The sequence below is a fragment of the Staurois parvus genome, unplaced genomic scaffold (genome assembly GCF_062004578.1).
Source record: "Staurois parvus isolate SC_StPar_1 unplaced genomic scaffold, SC_StPar_1.0 ptg000086l, whole genome shotgun sequence".
Taxonomy (NCBI): Eukaryota; Metazoa; Chordata; class Amphibia; order Anura; family Ranidae; genus Staurois; species Staurois parvus.
The window spans coordinates 9,333,417-9,351,622 of record NW_028317882.1 but is presented as its reverse complement, the minus strand read 5'-3'; the positions used below and the strand labels follow the sequence as shown (position 1 = coordinate 9,351,622).

Genomic DNA, 18,206 nt, shown 5'->3' with positions numbered 1-18,206 from the left:
AAGTTGTTTTCAGGAGAGTACCATCTTTACGCAATACGATTGCACCCAACATAACTAACCCCCCACCTCGTCCGAGCTTATTTAGTAACCTGAAAGGTTTTTTTCCGTGCAGAAAGTGTCAGATCTGTCAACATAGTAGAATGTCAAAAAAGAAAGTGGAATCATTCACCTCGACTACAACAGGCAAAAATTATACCATCTCCAACTTTATTTCTTGTAACACCCGGTACGCGGTATATCTTCTGGAATGTCCTTGCCGGAAACAGTATATTGGCAGGACGACCAGAAGGCTGCGTGACCGATTCCGCGACCATGTATATAATATTAAAAGAGGGTTCCGCGAGCACTCACTTTCAAAACATTATAGGGAATTTCATCATAAAGATCCCTCTTCCCTTAAATTTATGGGGATTGATATTGCACAACATCACTGGCGTGGCATTAATAAATCAAGACAAGTCTCACGTCTAGAAACTAAATGGATTTTCGAAATGAAATCCATGGTCCCTTTAGGACATAATGTTGAAGTGGACATCAACTGTTATATAGATAATAGCTGATCTGGCATATTGTATATACCCTGCACTATGAGAAAGGTCATTTTTCTGACACACTGCACGCACATATGTAGTAACGACCCAATCTGGGCGAAAGGGATGCATACTAGATGGATGTCTACATGATTCATCTAGTGTTTTACTATGTGATCATAACAATACTCTTTTAGGTCATTATGTCTACATGATTTATTCAGCATTTAAAGAATTTGATTATGGTAATATCCATTTACTATTATTATGTGTGATATATATTTTTTATATGATTGTTTATATGATTCATTGAGTATTATAACTATTCAATACATTATTATTATTACTGGGGATTATATTATATATTTTTATTAAGCCAATATCTTTTAAAACAATACGCTAAGTATCTACTGATCTTCAGCAGGATATAGTCTTTCCATCCACATATTTGTCTATTTAAGTGTGGGGAGACCTCATGCCCGCTAATTGCCCGGGTTTATCTCATATCCCTAATAAAATGGCGACCACTTTTTTAATTAAAGCATAGGCTTCCCCCCCTTTTTTATATGCACATCTCTATATGCATATTTTTTATACTTTCATATTTTTTATATACTTCCATATTTTTATATTGGTACCGTTCGTATCCACCACCACAGTCATTGTCCATTTGCTAGGTGTGATATATACTGGCCATCAGCTCAGTATGATACCACCTAGACTGTTCTATTGGCATTAGCTGCGATCGTTCGGCTCGCGCATGCGCAGTTGAATGTCGGCAGCATGCTTTCAAACCAATAAAATGGCCGCCGGAACTCTCGCGCATGCGCAGTGTACCGCGCGCCGACCATTTTTAGACGTTTTCAATATCACCGATAACATGGCGCCCGCGCATGCGCATGAGGCCAAATAGCCGGCAAAATGGCGCCCGCGCATGCGCAATAGGCCGAAAAACGGCAGAACGGCGCCAGGACACTTTTTGGCGCAATTTTAGCTTATAAATAGCAGTAAGGAGACGTCAGGCATGCATGGCATCACCCCTACAGGAGACGTGTTATTACACGAAGCGCGTCTAGGAGGAGCCTCTGCACGCCTTGACGTTACGCCACCGGATCAGGAGGTCCGGTGGCCATCATTTGTATTCACTGGTCAGTGCATTTAAAGAGCTCGTTTACACTATACCTATACTGGTACTCTAACCCTGTACGTTTTACTGTTTTATCATAATGATATATACTCATTAAATACTTTTTATAATACTACACCATGAGCGTTTTCATCTCTATCACCTGAAAAAAAAAAAAAAAAAAAATAGGAGGAGCCTCTGCACGCCTTGACGTTACGCCACCGGATCAGGAGGTCCGGTGGCCATCATTTTTATTCACTGGTCAGTGCATTTAAAGAGCTCGTTTACACTATACCTATACTGGTACTCTAACCCTGTACGTTTTACTGTTTTATCATAATGATATATACTCATTAAATACTTTTTATAATACTACACCATGAGCGTTTTCATCTCTATCACCTGGCACTGAGCCTCCACATCTCAGCCCAGCATTCTAGGAGTCCACCCAGGCAGGACAATTTGGGATATTGGTCCAGATCAACTTCTCTGGCAGCCGTCACCCCATCTACCACCAGAGGGCACCTTTATCATCAAGCTATTCCTTCATGGGACCTCCGGCTTCATGGAATTTCTATGTGCACATTAAATTGCACTTCCGGTGAGTGGGCAATTTTTCTACACCTTCATGTTAGGATGCTGGAATATACCCATTTGGATTGAAGTTATTTATACTCCATCACTGGAGTATACCTTTTGGACTGATATTTTACCACCTTGGACTGTTTAACATTCAGTTTATAGGACTTTTCCATTTCTGTCATATTTTGCCATACTTTAGATAGTGTGTTTTATTTGTATAGCGCTGCACACCCTATTTTCATAGGAAAAGGTAGTGCCATGGCACCATGTGGTTTTGTGTGGCTGTATTTTTGAAAAAGGATCAAAGGACTTTTGCCTCATATTTCCTGCAGGTAAATGAATGGGCTGCTGTGACCACACAAACATGCTTGCACAGACCCACTAAATGCAGGGGGGTCAAGCTGGCAGCCCTCCAGCTGTTGCGAAACTACAAGTCCCATCATGCCTCTGCCTTTGGGAGTCATGCTTGTAACTGTCAATCTTGCAGTGCCTCATGTGACTTGTAGAAAAAAAAAAATCATACATTATTTTTACTGTTGTGGGACCTGTTTTTTTAAACATATTTCTATTCTTGGATGTTATCTTTGTAAAATAAACACTGTAGAAGCTTGAAAAGTTCTAAGCATAACAGAATGCAGGGTGTGTAACATAAAAGACGATGACACTACTGCTGATCACTCACCATTTATTGTCCCTGTGCCATTGCCCGGATGCAGGGTGCTAACGAAGGATGTGCTGGTAATGGTCGTATTAGTTGTATATGTAGAGCCTGTGAATTATTTATTTACATGTTAGAGTCCAATCATTATCTGTGTCTATATATAACTGACTGCCTGAAAAGTTTTGGATATTTTTAAAAAGCATTTTCGAAGTCCCACATTTTACTTAGTTGACAAATGTAAAGAAATGTTTCCAACCCTTGTACAATGAAGTGAATTTCTAATGTAAAGAGAAATCCCTTGTTGTAGTGGAAACACACTCCTTTTTCTCTCATTTCCTCTTCCCCTTGCACTCATATGCTCCTACAATAAAGAATGTATACCCTGTAGATGTGCCCTGTTTTGGAAAGTGACGGAGTCAGTTGGAGTGTTGGTTTTCTTAGTTGACGTTGGAGCACATTTTCTAATGTAATAGTTAATAAATCTACATTACTGGACTGCACCCAACACTCAGAATCATCAGACTCCTTTATTCCACTATCCATTGTTTCTCTGACCCTGACAAAGATTTCCCACAGCCCTCTTTACTGCTTAAAGCCTTGGGACCCTATAGTCCCTTTATTAACTAATTTCTAAAAGGATATGATTGACAATCCAAATTTCATCAATAGGTGAAATCCAGATGCTACCCTAGAGGTTAGGGTGGAGAATCAGTGGAGGGTGAGAAGTTGAAAAAATATTCAATTACATATGAAAACCTATTTTAAACACTTGACTACCGGGCACTTATACCCCCATCCTGCCCAGGCCAATTTTCAGCTTTCAGCGCTGTTGCACTTTGAATGACAATTGCGCGGTCATGCAACACTGTACCCATATGAAATTTTTATAATTTTTATTTCACAGAAATAGAGCTTTCTTTTGGTGGTATTTAATCACCACTGGGTGTTTTATTTTTTGCACTATAAACAAAAAAAGAGCAAAAAATTTTGAAAAAGTATTGCAAACAGGTAATTTTTCTTTTTCACTGATGTGCGTTTATGAGGCTGCACTGATAGGCAGCAATGATGGGCACTGATGAGGTGGCACGGATAGGCAGCACTGATGGGCACTGATAGGAGGCACTGATAGGCACCATTGATAGGCAGCACTGATGAGCTGGCACTGATGATGCTGCATTGATAGGTGGCACTGATGGGCAGCACTGATGGTGGCACTGCTGGGCAGCACTGATGAGTTGCACTGCTGGGCACAGGTGGGTGGCGCTGCTAGGCACTGCTGGGCACAGGTGGGTGGCACTGCAGGGCACAGGTGGGTGGCACTGATGGGCACAGGTGGGTGGCACAGGTGGGCGACACTGATGGGCACTGATCATCAGGACACTGATCATCAGTGCCCTGATGATCAGTACCGATCACTTCTCTGACAATTGCCAGTTATCGGCAGTACTTTCCTCGTGCTGTAGCAATGTGAAAAAAGTGGAGCCAATAACCAGCAACTGTATTTACCCAGTGATCTGCTGTGTCATTGGACACAGCTGATCACATGGTAAAAGGACGCTGTGATTGGCCATTTACCGTATCATGTGATCAACTGTGTCCGTAGGATACAGTGATCACTGGCAGCACTGGGTGCGGGCCGCTGGGGGCACGCAGGGGGTGTATTCTGGAATGGCATCCATGGACGTCGTCCCAGAATTAGACAACCGCGCTGTAGCCGTCTTTTGTCTATAGCGCGGTAGGGAAGAGGTTAAGATGATGTGCCAAACTGGCACTTAAATTTAAAAGTATCATTAAAAGGTACATACTTTTTTTATCATTTTGGATAAGAGAGGAGATGGATTAGAACCCCCGTCAGGCTTTAGTGCTGTCTGTGCCCCCGTTAGGGAGATTTACCCTCTCAATTTGCCCCCGTTAGGGAGATTCACCCTCTCTATTTGTTTACTGTTATCATCAATAGTGAAAGTAAAAGAAAATCCCAAATTTTGGGTTGACATCAGAACAGGAATTGAGGGGAAATCTTCCAATGTGGACACTAATTCTGTGACCCTGGTGACACCCCAGGATTCCCTTACTTTATTTCCTCTCACTTCCTGTTTTGGCTATGGGATGGGAAGTGAAAGGAAATTTCCAAAATGGGACACAGATGGTAAAAAATTGACAGGTGTTATAACCTTCCCTTACTTTATCCAAAATGAAAAAGTTGTATCTATAGCGACACTTTAAGACTACAGTATTTGAAAAGTCCTCTTTCATGTTGTGAGAACTGTCTGTCTGCTGGTCATCTCTTTACACTACTTCCTGGATTTCCTGCATGCTTTGCAGCTTCTCTTCTTCTGTGTCCTTTCAATTTCTGATTTACTGCATATACAGACTGATTTTACTGTTGTGGGTTTAGTAACACTTTAAGTATTGATGTGTAAGGATTCCTAAAACAGTAACTACTAAGTACAAATGCAGTATGCTTGATGTTGTGTCCTCCTGTTATTTAGTGTTGATAAGGGCAATATTTCTTACCTGTACTGCTAGTGTCATTAGTGGTAGGTTCAGACACACGTGGACTTGTATTTATTTTACTAGTGGTGTATTCTGTCTGTGTCCCTGTGGATATTTCAGTGGGTATATGGCTGGTAGCTGTACAAAAACACAAATGGTAAGTGGTAAACTTAAAACGATAATAATGGTAAACAGATGGTAATGGTAAACTTGCCAGGCCCTGAACAAAAAATATTGCTTGACTATTGGTATAGATCGGGGTCTCCAAACTTCCTAAACAAAGGGACAGTTTACTATCCTTCACATTTAGGGGAGGCGGATTGTGGACAGTGGGAGGAGAAAATGCCCCATCATTGGTATTAGTGAGAGGAATAGTGCCTCATCATTTGTATCAATGGAAGGAATAGTGTCCCATTATTGGTGTCTACAGGAGTAATAGAACCCTATTATTTGGTATAAATGGGAGGAATAGTGCCCCATCACTGGTGTCAGTGGGAGGAATAGTGCCCCATCATTGGTATCAGTGGGAGGATAATTGCCCCATCATTGATATCAGTGGAAGAAATAGTGCCCCATCCATGGTGTCAGTGGAAGGAATAGTGCCCAATCATTGGTGTCAGTGACAGGAATAGTGCCTCATCATTTGTATCAATGGAAGGAATAGTGTCCCATTGCCCCATTGTTGGAGTCAATGCCAGGAATTACGCTACTGTCATTGTTACTGTCAGTGGGAGGAAGAATTCCCAATGGGCCAGATAAAGGCAAGCAAAGCGCCACATCCGCCCCCCTGGCCACAGTTTGGAGACCACTAGTATAGATGTTGCAAAATTGATCTCATCATTTATATTTGCTTATAGCAATATGATTATCTTTGAAATAACTTATTCTTAGACACCACAACTAAGATTCCCATATTGTATAGATATTTGAAATGTTTATTTAAATTTCTACTGATTAAAACATGTTAACATTATATCTTACAACAGACATTATCAATCTCATAAAAATGTTTATAATCTCTTGATTACATTTTTTTTATTGAACTTAAAGTCCAACTCCAGGCACAGACAGAAATGTACCCATCCCTCCCTATCCCCCCTTTAACCCATCATGTATGCTAAATTACCTGGTGAAGATAGATATACTCACCTAAGTCTTCTGTCTGGGACCCTTGCCTGCTCTGTTTCCTACTGTGAGGACTGCCAATCCAGATGTGCAGGTTATCCCTCATCATTCCAGTTCCTTACCTACCTCTTGCAATGATGTCACTTCTCTTCTGGATCCTGAGAGAACCTCGGTGCTAGATTGACAATATAGAGCAGTGATGGTGAACCTTTTTGAGCCCGAGTGCCCGACTGCAACACAAACCAACTTTTTTATTTCAAAGTGCCAACACTGCAATTAACCACTTGCCTACCTGGACGCACTGACAGACGGCACTGATCAGTGGCACTGCTGGGCATCATTGATGGGTGGCACTGATGGGCAGCACTGATGGGCGACACTGCTGGGCACTGACAGGTGGCACTGCTGGGCAGCGCTGACAGGCGACACTGCTGGGCACTGATGGGTGACACTGCTGGGCACTGATGGATGACACTGCTGGACACTGCTGGGCATCATTGATGGGTGGCACTGATGGGCAGCACTGATGGGCAACACTGCTGGACACTGACAGGTGGCACTGCTGGGCAGCACTGACAGGTGGCACTGCTGGGGAGCACTGACAGGCGACACTGCTGGGCACTGATGGGTGACACTGCTGGGCACTGATGGATGGCACTGCTGGGCATCATTGATGGGTGGCACTGATGGGCAGCACTGATGGGCGATACTGCTGGGCACTGACATGTGGCACTGCTGGGCAGCACTGACAGGCGACACTGCTGGGCACTGATGGATGGCACTGCTGGGCATCATTGATGGGTGGCACTGATGGGCAGCACTGATGGGCGACACTGCTGGGCACTGACAGGTGACACTGCTGGGCACTGATGGATGACACTGCAAGCAGTTAATCTCACCTCTGGCAGCGTCGGTGTGGCTTCCAGCCCAGCAGCTCATTCCCATTCATGCTGAACACGTTGCCCCTGGCCCCGGAGCAGTGTGGGAGCCTCTTCCTCTCTTCCGCGCCCATCCCCGGCTACATCACCCCTGGTGCCAGAGCTGCATTGGAGCCGTTTCCTCTCGTCCACGCCCACCCTGGCCCCAGAGACATGTGGGAAATGTAGTTTGATGGGGGTCCAGTGTGGACGAGATCTGGATGGCTGGTCCATGCGCGCTCATCATCTTCTTCCTGGCGTGCCCACTGAGATGGCTCTGCGTGCCAGCTCTGGCACGCGTGCCATAGGTTCGCCATCACTGATATAGAGGGTCCACATCACACAAGCAGTGTCTGAAGAAGCACCCCGGCAGCAGAAAACAATAGCGAAGTATAGAACCAGGACCTGAAGTCCCAGTGGGTTTAAGTAAAAAAACAAAACAAAAAGGTATTTAGATAGGGTTTTTTTTTTATTCCAGCATACAGTTACATGGTAGTGGGAATGATAGGTGGGATGGATTTTTTTGCCTGGAGTTTGGCTTTAAAGTCTGTGAAATTTCAATAGCCTTTTCACCAGTCAAGTAATAAAAACTTGATCTTGTAATTCTCCATTTGGTGATATTGTACAATCAACAGGTCAACACGATGAATTGACATTTGGGCTTTCATGTAGTTTTCCTTCACTCTGTGAATGGTATATATATATACAGTTGTTGTTGTTGCCATTTTGTTTAATTGTATCAGTATTTCTAGGTCCCTTGATGCCAACAGACTCAATTCTCAAAGCTTTCAGTCAAGGATAGGAATCTTGATTTAAGCCATACAACTATAATTCACAAATCTCATTGGATTCATCTGAAAATAACTGTCACTTTTATGTATTAAGGATCCTTATCCTGTGTGTACTGTCTTTGTTAATGGAGTATATTGTTTTAAAAATCAATACTGTAATGAACTTATTAAAGCAAAGTTCCAGCCCCCGCCCCTTCCACCCCCCACCAAAAAAAATAAATAAAAGTTAGCAGCTACAAATACTGTAGCTGCTGACTTTTAATATTAGGGCATGTACCTGTCCAGGGACACAGCGGTGTCTTTACCCCGAGGTGATTCTTCAATCAGCTGTCGGGTGCTGGCGCCGCCATCTTGACTAAAGGAAACTGGCAGTGAAGCCTTGTGGCTTTATAGCCAACCTCCTACTGCACATTCGCAAAACGCGCTGCACTTTGTGAATGGGCCGCAGTCCTCTGGGACCTGTGAAGTGTTCCAGAGGGCTGTGTGTGTGGGGGGGGGGGGGGGGGGCGAACGTTTGGCTCAGTTCTCCATAACAAATTGAGTTGGAAGAGGGAGTGGGTACCTATCAAAAGTAAGTAACCCCTCCCCCCTAGCAGCGGAGGGGGGGAGGAGGCAATAAAGCAGAGCTTCCACTTTCCACTTGGATTTAAGTCAGTAATATAAATGTTATACTTTTTTCACATAAAATAAGATTTTTGCCTTGGTTTTCCTAACTCTACTCTGTTGCTAAAATCAACCAAAATGGTGGCTGCTTACATCATCACTAATTGAATGCAGGATAGTACCTGTATATTTGGTCCTCCATATATCCTGGATGATCAAATAGTGATAATGTTACCAACAGACTTGGTTGTAAAGACTCATAAAATGCATGAAGGTAAAAAACCTTCTGTGCGCAGCAGCCCCCCAGCCCCTCTAAAACTTACCTGAGCCCCATCTTGATCCAACGATGTGCAAAAGAGTCATGGCTCTCCCTCAACACTGGCTGATACAGCAGCGGTAGCCATTGGCTCCCGCTACTGTCAATCACAGCCAGTGAGCCAATGAAGAGAGAGTGGGGATGGTGCCGAACAGCACTGTGTGTGTGAATGGACACATAGGGCAGTGGCTCGGGAGCAAGCCTGCTCAGGTACACCCATAGCAAGCTTCCAGCAGGGAACTCAAGAAGAGGAGGATTGGGGCTGCTCTGTGCAAAACCTTTAATATGATTTAGGCAGTTAGGCAGACCAAGGTAAAAGCTTTTATCTTGTTTATGTGGAAAAAAAGCATGACGGCTCCAAAGCTGCCACTTAGAGAGTGGAGTGCCTTTTATGTGCTTGCTGATGGAAGATATACTCTCAAAATATGTATTTATCCTTTTGATGGTATGTACGTTATGTTTTCATGTTTAAAGTAGAGGGAAGCCTTTCAGAGTATGAGTTATGTAGATAACAGTAGTTGTCTATGCAGAAACACATCATCTCAGAAGCATCTGGCTTAAAACTGAATGAAGATAAACATGAGGGGAAAATGCTTTCCTTGTCTCTGATGCTTTTTGGTTCTGTTCCCATAACCCAGCAGCTGTGGGAACAAGAAATCAGAAAAGATCTAAAGAACTGCTCCTTTACACTGTACCTCTCTTCTGGTTTTCATGTGCTATTTTGTAGAGTATGAGGGAAGAAGAGCACCAGTATTCAAACTTGACTTTTCCTAGTCATGGAAAAATAAAGCTCTCTCCTGGCCTGACAGGCTGCATGCTCCGATAAGGGTCTGGTAGGGATTTTTAGGGTCAATGCCCCATGCTTTTTTAAATTGTTTTTTATGTGGGATATTCACTTAAAATTCATGCAGAGTACAAAATGCCTGTTATGGAATTTGGGTGGTCTCCACACCTATATTTTGAGAGGTTCTTGTAAACGATCCTCTTTAACATTCACACCAGACTGTCATCAAGAATAAAGGTGTGGTATGTATTTTATCGAGAACCCTGGTAAGCTAATTGGCTTCTGTCTAAATTGGCACTAGTATGTGTATGTATGAATGTGACTTAGGGGCCTGAGATTGTACACTCCTTGAGGGCAGGGACTGATGTGATTGTACAATATACATATGTAAATGCTGCATAAATTGTTGGAGCTATATAAATACCTGTAATAAATAATAAACAAATATATCAGGCTCTCATTTGGGATAAGGGTTTGGTATAGATGAAGCATTTTTAAAAAAATAAATGTCAGTTTTGCTGTAGTAGGTTGTATACATCATAAAGAGGTACCACTTCACAGGCAGGTTAAGGTCACCCCAGGTTAGTTATTTAAGGAATTTTGCATTTTAATATTGACCTTAAAGAATTATATAAATTGATGCTCCCCTCCAAATAGAATCCTAAAAAAAATGTCCCGCAGGGCAGCCACCCATGCCATTTATTTGAAAATCCCATGCCTATTAGTCCAAAAAATTACTGTCTTTTAACATTCAGCTTCCATTGACTTCAATGGAGTTCATATTCAGTACCCAAACTGAAATCATTAGCCAGGATCCGCTGGTTGGCTTGTTTTGTAGTGAATGACATCACAGCCAGAGTGGCAGGTGCGTGCACATGCGCGCCCCCTACCCACAAATGCCAGATCACACACATGTAAGTGATCTGGCGCAGTAGAGCTGCTGGTCCGCAGTATATCTGCATGGGCTGGTTGGCAAGCGACTAAAGGTCTGGTTTAAGATTTTGCTCAAACAGGACACAGGTTTACAAAGGATGAAGATTTTAGACGTCAATATGACCAACATAAATTACCTTGACTTGTTAAAGTACTGGAACTATGTGTTGTGGTGTTTGTTGTTGTGGTAGAAGAGGATGTTGATGCTTCACCTGGCAAGAAAAAAAAAAAGTTTAAACTACTTTCCAACACTATTGGCGTCATGAATTAGCAAAATAAGAGTGGAGAAAGATAGAAACAGGTGGGACCAGATCATAGATCGAGAGTGGATAGAGAAGGTGCCAGGAGAAAATCGCAGACAGCAGGGGAGAAAAGGGTCAGCAGGAGCAAATAGTGGTATGATGGAGAAGATAGGTATTAACAGCTGTGGCAGTGCGGTATCCTGCCACGGTGGAAATCACAGTGGTGACCCAGGATTCTCAACCATACAGGTTGAGGGGCTCCAGGCAGTTCTCATAATGCAGAGGAAACTGGTTTATCGGTTTCCTATTTGGTTTGTAAAGCCTGTTTTGGGACCTGTAGCCTGGAGATTTCTAAGAGATATGGGAGGGATGAAATTTCCAATCCTGGGCCCATGTTTTGAGAGCAGCCAGTGCGCTGATTGCACAGGTGTGTGCAGGCCTTTTTGTGGAGGCCAGGCCATGATTCTGGGCTCCACCCCGGCAGGCAGGAGTCAGGAGGGCTCCACCCCGGCAGGCAGGAGTCAGGAGGTCTCTGCCTTGGAGTCAGGAGAGCTTCACCAAGGAGAAGTGGAAGCCAGACTAGCTGTGTGCTAGAGGTTCGCTGTGTGCTAAAGCAATCTTTTGGAAGGAGTCTGTAGGAGGCAGACATAAAGCGGTGTACCTGAGAGAGCCAGAAGGCTGAATGTTGTTTAATTTGTGTGATGGTGGATACCCCTGCATGGGAAGCCTTTATGGAACTTTTTCTTGTAAAATAAAATTGGGCAAAAAGGCCCTTAAAAAGAAGCAAGTTGCTGTGTGCTTTTGAAAAGAAAAGCTCTACCAAAGAAGCGAATTCCCACACAGCCAATCACTGATGTGACAAGGACAAGCGGAAGCAGCAAAACATTGACAGATGGAACCGAATGGGCACACAAACTTAGGCATGAATTTCTGTTCCTCCTTGCTGAGGGCAGGCACAACAGTTCACACATTTTCTTCACTTGTGTGAAGTAGAGGTGTAATTTTCTGTACCATCCAGAACATATTGATGGATAGGAGGTGAGGCCTAGTAGGAAGGCAGCAGGATTTATAAATAATGGAACTCCAGCACATTGCATAAAGGCATAGTTCACTTTTACCAAAAGTTGCCTATACAGGTAAGGGATGTTTGTAGATGAAAACAAGCTGTGCAGCTTTGACCAAAATTGAATAATGCCCTTGCTATAGGTATAAGCCATTTATGTACCTCATGAAGCCTGACCTGAAAACTCCCAGGACATTGCTAGGATGTTGCTAAGCAAGGCCTAGATTTTACTGTTCACCTTCACCATCACAGGGATGAGCTTTTTCTCTGCATCAAACCTCCTCACATGCTCTATCTCTCCACTGATGCAGTAGCTCTGAGCTCAGCATTTGAGAGCTCACTCCTGTGATGACGGAGGGGAACAGTAATAGCTGACCCTATTTTTTATTTTAATCCAAACTTTTTTTTTTAATTGAAAAATGAAGGGAAATACAGAAGCAAAGAGCAGGGCAGTAGACAATCATACAAATGAGTATAAGAAAAATGTACATTGTTCATATACAGCATACACAATAGGATTACATCTTTATAGTCCTTTGTAAAATTTTTACTGATGTGATCTTAAAACTTTGCAACAGAGTATGTAGAGGTTAAGTAGAGGAAACAAAAGTGAGAGAAGGAAAAGAAAGAAAAGAAGAGCAGAACACACAACAGGAACGATAATAACAGTTGCAGGTGGGCCATAGCTGAGCCTATTTTAGCAACATCCAACAACCTGGGAGTTTTTCGCTCATGCTTCAGGAGGTACATAAATGGGCTACATCTATAGCAAGGGCATTATTCAACTTTAGTCAGAGCTGTGTAGTTTGTTTTTTTTATCTACAAACACCTGCATAGGCAGCTTTTTGGTAAAGGTGAACTAACCGTTTAAATGACCATATTTCACCTGTTCTCAGGATTCTGGCTCCACTAGAAAAGCCAAAGTTAACCATAAAAAAGCCGTGGAGTGGTGTTAAGATGAATTAGATGATGTAAAGCTGGCCATAGATGGACAGAATTTCCAATGAAAATTCTTAGGAAAAGAATGTTCTAAGAAAATTTGTTTGCTTTCCTATTCATTAGTGGGGTCAAACCAAAGTTTGTTTTCAACCACAGTGATGAGAAAATTCAAAGCAGCAAGATGGAAAATTTTTCTCAAGAGAATATATTTCTAACATTGTATGTGGTTTTCATTCAGTACATTCCATTAATTCCAAAATCAAATGTTAAAAGCAAACAAAATTTTTCAGATGAGATTCAAATGTTTTGAGAATTTTTTCGTACAAATTTTCATGAGGCTTTTCCCAAAACGTTTTGTTCAAAATTCTATCCATCTTTTGCCAGCTTAAGAAACTTCATTTTTGTTCATGTGCTTACAGAAACTTGATGTTGTAAAAGTCTGGTTCCATACACTTGACACTTTTATACATGAGATGAAAGTGAAGAGCAGCGACAGAGTGGTGACCGAGTAAGAACAAGTGCTAAGGGATTTTTGCAAGAGTTTATAACAGTTCATTTTGAATTTTTCTATCTATCTATGGGAGGAGATATCCTGTTAGTAAATTCTGGGCTTTTTAAGGGCTAATAGGTAAACTCTTGCCAATGAAGACATGGGATGCTGGGCACTGTTACGGGGGACATGTAAACATCAGAAAATCCTGTGCCGCAGTTCAAAATAACTTAAAGGATAAGTTCACCTTTGGAGCATATTACATGTTCCACCTGTTTTTAGGGTGAAACATGTAACATGTTGCCATAGCCACAGCTGCACCCCCCCCCCTTCCTCTGATAGATAATACAGGGATACTATCTGTCAGATTTGAAAACAGTGCGGTTGTGTGTGGCTCTGCCCACATGGCCGCGCCACTCATTCACAGTGTTCTGTGAATGAGTGCCTACAGGTCCCGACAGCCTTTGTGGCTGTGGGCTTGTAGTTTTCAATGAACTACCATGGTGCTGTGGAGCGCCGTAGTAGTTCATTGAAGCTTCCTGTTAGTATATCTGCTTGACTGTACATCCTGTACGGCAAGCAGATATTCTGAAAGGAGACCTGCATGGCATCAGCGATCTATTTTCATGACCTCATCTCTGTAATTTAAAAAATAACAGCAGGAGGAGGTGTACAAGCAGGGATTACATCATATCCTCTTCTCTCTTTCTCTAAAAAGAAACTACAGTTCCCATCAACCACAGGGAATTGCAATGAATGTGAGCGGGTACACTAAGCTGGTACATGTTGAATGTGTCTGAGAGTCTCGATCTGCCCACCACTGCAAGTGGGGCTGAATTACATCACTGCTTCCTGGAGAAAGAACTACAGAAGGGATATGCCAAGACCAGTGGCTGGGGAAATAGGAGACATAGCAGTCACTGGTCTTACAATCAGGAGACCTAGCAGAATTAACAGTTTAATTTGAAAATTATTGCTATTTCGGAGCAACTGACCCTAATCTCTCCCTATGCAGTTTGTCAGCTTTCCCCATTCTTTTATAAGTAGCTTTATTACAGTGTTCACTATTAGAGATGAGCGAATCGAACTTGGCGAAGTGGAATTCGTTTGGAATATTAGGAAAAATTCGATTCGCGCCGAATCCGAAAATTAGCAAACTTCGGATGCAAGAATCGAATTTTCCCCGATCGGCCGATTTTCATCCCTTCTACAGCCGGCAAAAAGTGTCCCTGCAGAGAGCTCCGCTATTTCTGACAGTTCTCTGACAGTTCCTTCACATTTACAGCGGTTGAAACATTGTATCTATTTGTTTCCATTTAGGATACAGATGTTTTTATTCGGAAACAAATAGATACAATGTTTCAACCACTGTAAATGTGAAGGAACTGTCAGAGAACTGTCAGAAATAGCGGAGCTCTCTGCAGATACACTTTTTGCTGGACTGGAATTCTTCTTATTTTCATCCTACTTCTTCTTCTTCTTCTTCATCCTCATCCTCATCCTCTTCTTCTTCTTCTTCTTCATCCTCATCCTCTTCTTCTTCTTCTTCTTCATCCTCTTCCTCTTCTTCTTCTTCATCCTCATCCTCTTCTTTATCCTCATTCTCTTCTTCTTCATCCTCATCCTCTTCTTCTTCATCCTCATCCTCCTCTTCTTCTTCTTCATCCTCGTCCTCCTCTTCTTCTTCTTCATCATCATCCTCTTCTTCTTCTTCTTCCTCACCATCATCCTCTTCTTCTTCTTCATCCTCATCCTCTTCTTCATCCTCATCCTCTTCTTCTTCTTCTTCTTCTTCATCCTCATCCTCATCCTCTTCTTCCTCATCCTCATCCTCTTCTTCTTCTTCTTCATCCTCATCCTCATCCTCATCTTCTTCTTCTTCCTCATCTTCTTCTTCATCCTCATCCTCTTCTTCTTCTTCATCCTCATCCTCTTCTTCTTCATCCTCATCCTCTTCTTCTTCTTCATCCTCTTCTTCATCCTCTTCTTCTTCTTCCTCATCCTCTTCTTCTTCTTCTTCATCCTCATCCTCTTCTTCTTCTTCTTATTCTTCATCATCCTCACCATCATCATCCTCTTCTTCTTCTTCATCCTCATCCTCTTCTTCTTCTTCTTCTCCTTCTTCTTCTTCATCCTCATCCTCTTCTTCTACTTCTTCTTCTTCTTCATCCTCATCCTCTTCTTCTTCTTCCTCATCCTCTTCTTCTTCTTCATCCTCATCCTCTTCTTCTTCTTCATCCTCATCCTCTTCTTCATTCTCTTCTTCTTCATCCTCATCCTCTTCTTCTTCATCCTCATCCTCTTCTTCTTCTTCATCCTCATCCTCTTCTTCTTCTTCTTCATCCTCATCCTCCTCTTCTTCATCATCCTCATCCTCTTCTTCTTCTTCTTCTTCCTCACCATCATCCTCTTCTTCTTCTTCATCCTCATCCTCTTCTTCACCCTCATCCTCTTCTTCTTCTTCTTCATCCTCATGCCATTGGACTCTTGATAGTCGTCTCCCCACGCTGCTGCTGGGGGGACTTTTTAACCTAGGCCTGTGTATGGCCTTCAATTGAAGCTGCTTCTGCTCCGCCACTCTGCCATTGGACTCTTGATAGTCGTCTCCCCACACTGCTGCTGGGGGAACTTTTTAACATAGGCCTCTGTATGGCCTTCAATTTAAGCTGCTTACGCTTTGCCACTCTGCCATGGGCCCCTGTACCGCCTCCTCATGCTGCTGCCAGGTCCAGAGTGTGTCATGGGTCCCTGTACGGCCTCCCATTGCTGCTGTCTCCATCGCCACACTCTGCCATGTGCCACTTTCAGGTCTCCTCACACTGCTGGTGGGTTCCATTTTGTCATAGGGTGCTGTATGGCCTCCCATTGCTGCTGCCTCCACCGCCACACTGTGGCTCCACACTCTGGTTTTGGCCCCGTGACTGCCCAAATGAGTGAAGTGTGCGGTGATTCTAAGATCGACGGCACTCATCTGCATGTCATACTGACTGACAGTATTATTTCTCTTCCCCAGCAGACTCCAAGGGCATTTAAATTAAAGGTACAGTGTTCTGCACTAATATAAAGGCTCTCTGAAGCCTAGAAACCCTTTTAATAAGTTAAATTCGCAGCGAATAAATTCGCATCGAATCGAATTTATTCCGCAAATTCGGCGAATCAGCCGAATCGAATTTTTGAATAATTCGCTCATCTCTATTCACTATGTCTGCTCTGTGCTAGCCTTTTATAGTAACGGAGGTTCTGGCTTATCGAAAAACCAACTTATTGGCCATTGCAAGTGTGCTGACCACGATTCAAAGGTTAAGCAGTTCAGTATGGTTTAAAAATCTTTAACCAGGTGAATTTGTTGTAGTTACAAATTTTGACCCACCAGGATATGCCATGAGGCGAATCTGAACATCATCCCTATTCTTTATCTACCTGGAAATGACATTGCCTACTGGCTTATCTACAATTTTAATTCCATTCAACTATAGTTAATTTTTTTGCTTATGATAACAGGGCTGAAAAACAGACATGAGGAAGTAAAATATCACTGTGTGATGAGGGCAAATTCAATGATATACAAGATTGAATTTAAAATTTGCATTGATGTGTGCGCTAATTGAAATGAATGAGACTTGCCTGCAGAGGGATATACAGAACACCTGTGAATCACTGTGCAGGCAACACAGATCTCGCACAAAAGCACTCCCATGTGAACGAGGCCTAAATATTATATCAGTATATAATGCCCGGTATTATTATGCACTTCATGGGGGTTGATGTACTAATGGTCAATAAAAAGTTGCACTTTGGAAGGTAATTCTCCCCACAGTTTAATGAATAAGGTGAAGCTCTGTTGGCTATCATCATCCAATCATGTGCAAGAAAAAATACTGTTTTATTTCATTTTCTTTACACATGTCTGGGTGTTTTTTGCAAAGTGAAATTGCACCACATTTACTAAATTCTGGGGACAATTTCCTTGCACAGTGCAACTTCCCTTACACCAGTGTTTCTCAACTCCAGTCCTCATGGACCCCCAACAGGTCATGTTTTCAGGATTTCCATTATTTTGCACAGGTGATTTGATCAGTTTCACTGCTTTAGTAATTACCACAGCTGTTTCATCTGAGGGAAATCCTGAAAACATGACCTGTTGGGGGTCCATGAGAACTGGAGTTGAGAAACACTGCCTTACACTGTGAACAGTCTGTTTGCCTTAGTAAATCAACCCCTATTTGCCCAGTCACATGTATGCGGATTGGAGGCAGTTTGAACTGCTACCAATCCACATGACATGTAAAATACCATTGCTTCCTATGGTGCCTGTTCACATATGTCAGGTGCATGGCCGGTGCTGATTCAGTGTGGTATTAAAAAGAATCATGTCTGATTTCTGAGCAGTGGCTTCAGGTTCAGGTGCAGATTACAGGCTATTGACTTCTATGGGAACTGTTTCTAAACCGCATATGTGTGAACAGGATCAGATCCTGAGCTAAACCTGTCCTGAACCTGATGTAAACCTGACGTGAACCTGTGAACAACTACTGATAGATAATGATCACCTGTGCTTTGGACACACCAATCAATAGTGCACACTCAATATTAAACACAAAACTGGGCTGC

General features: G+C 42.7%; 1 protein-coding gene across 3 annotated transcripts in view; it reads right to left on the bottom strand.

Moving 5' to 3' along the window:
• Positions 1-18,206, bottom strand: part of CIST1 (colon, intestine and stomach enriched 1) — a 96,069-nt gene that overhangs the window by 22,043 nt on the left and 55,820 nt on the right. For 2 of the 3 annotated variants that reach the window (XM_089670023.1, XM_089670024.1), the window contains exons 3-5: positions 10,999-11,073; positions 5,414-5,530; positions 2,921-3,007 (exon numbers count right to left, since the gene is read on the bottom strand). In XM_089670023.1, the coding sequence (XP_089526149.1) occupies positions 2,921-3,007; positions 5,414-5,530; positions 10,999-11,073 (279 nt within the window). The remainder of the gene's footprint in view (positions 1-2,920; positions 3,008-5,413; positions 5,531-10,998; positions 11,074-18,206) is intronic. The other variant, XM_089670025.1, reaches the window with a different exon arrangement.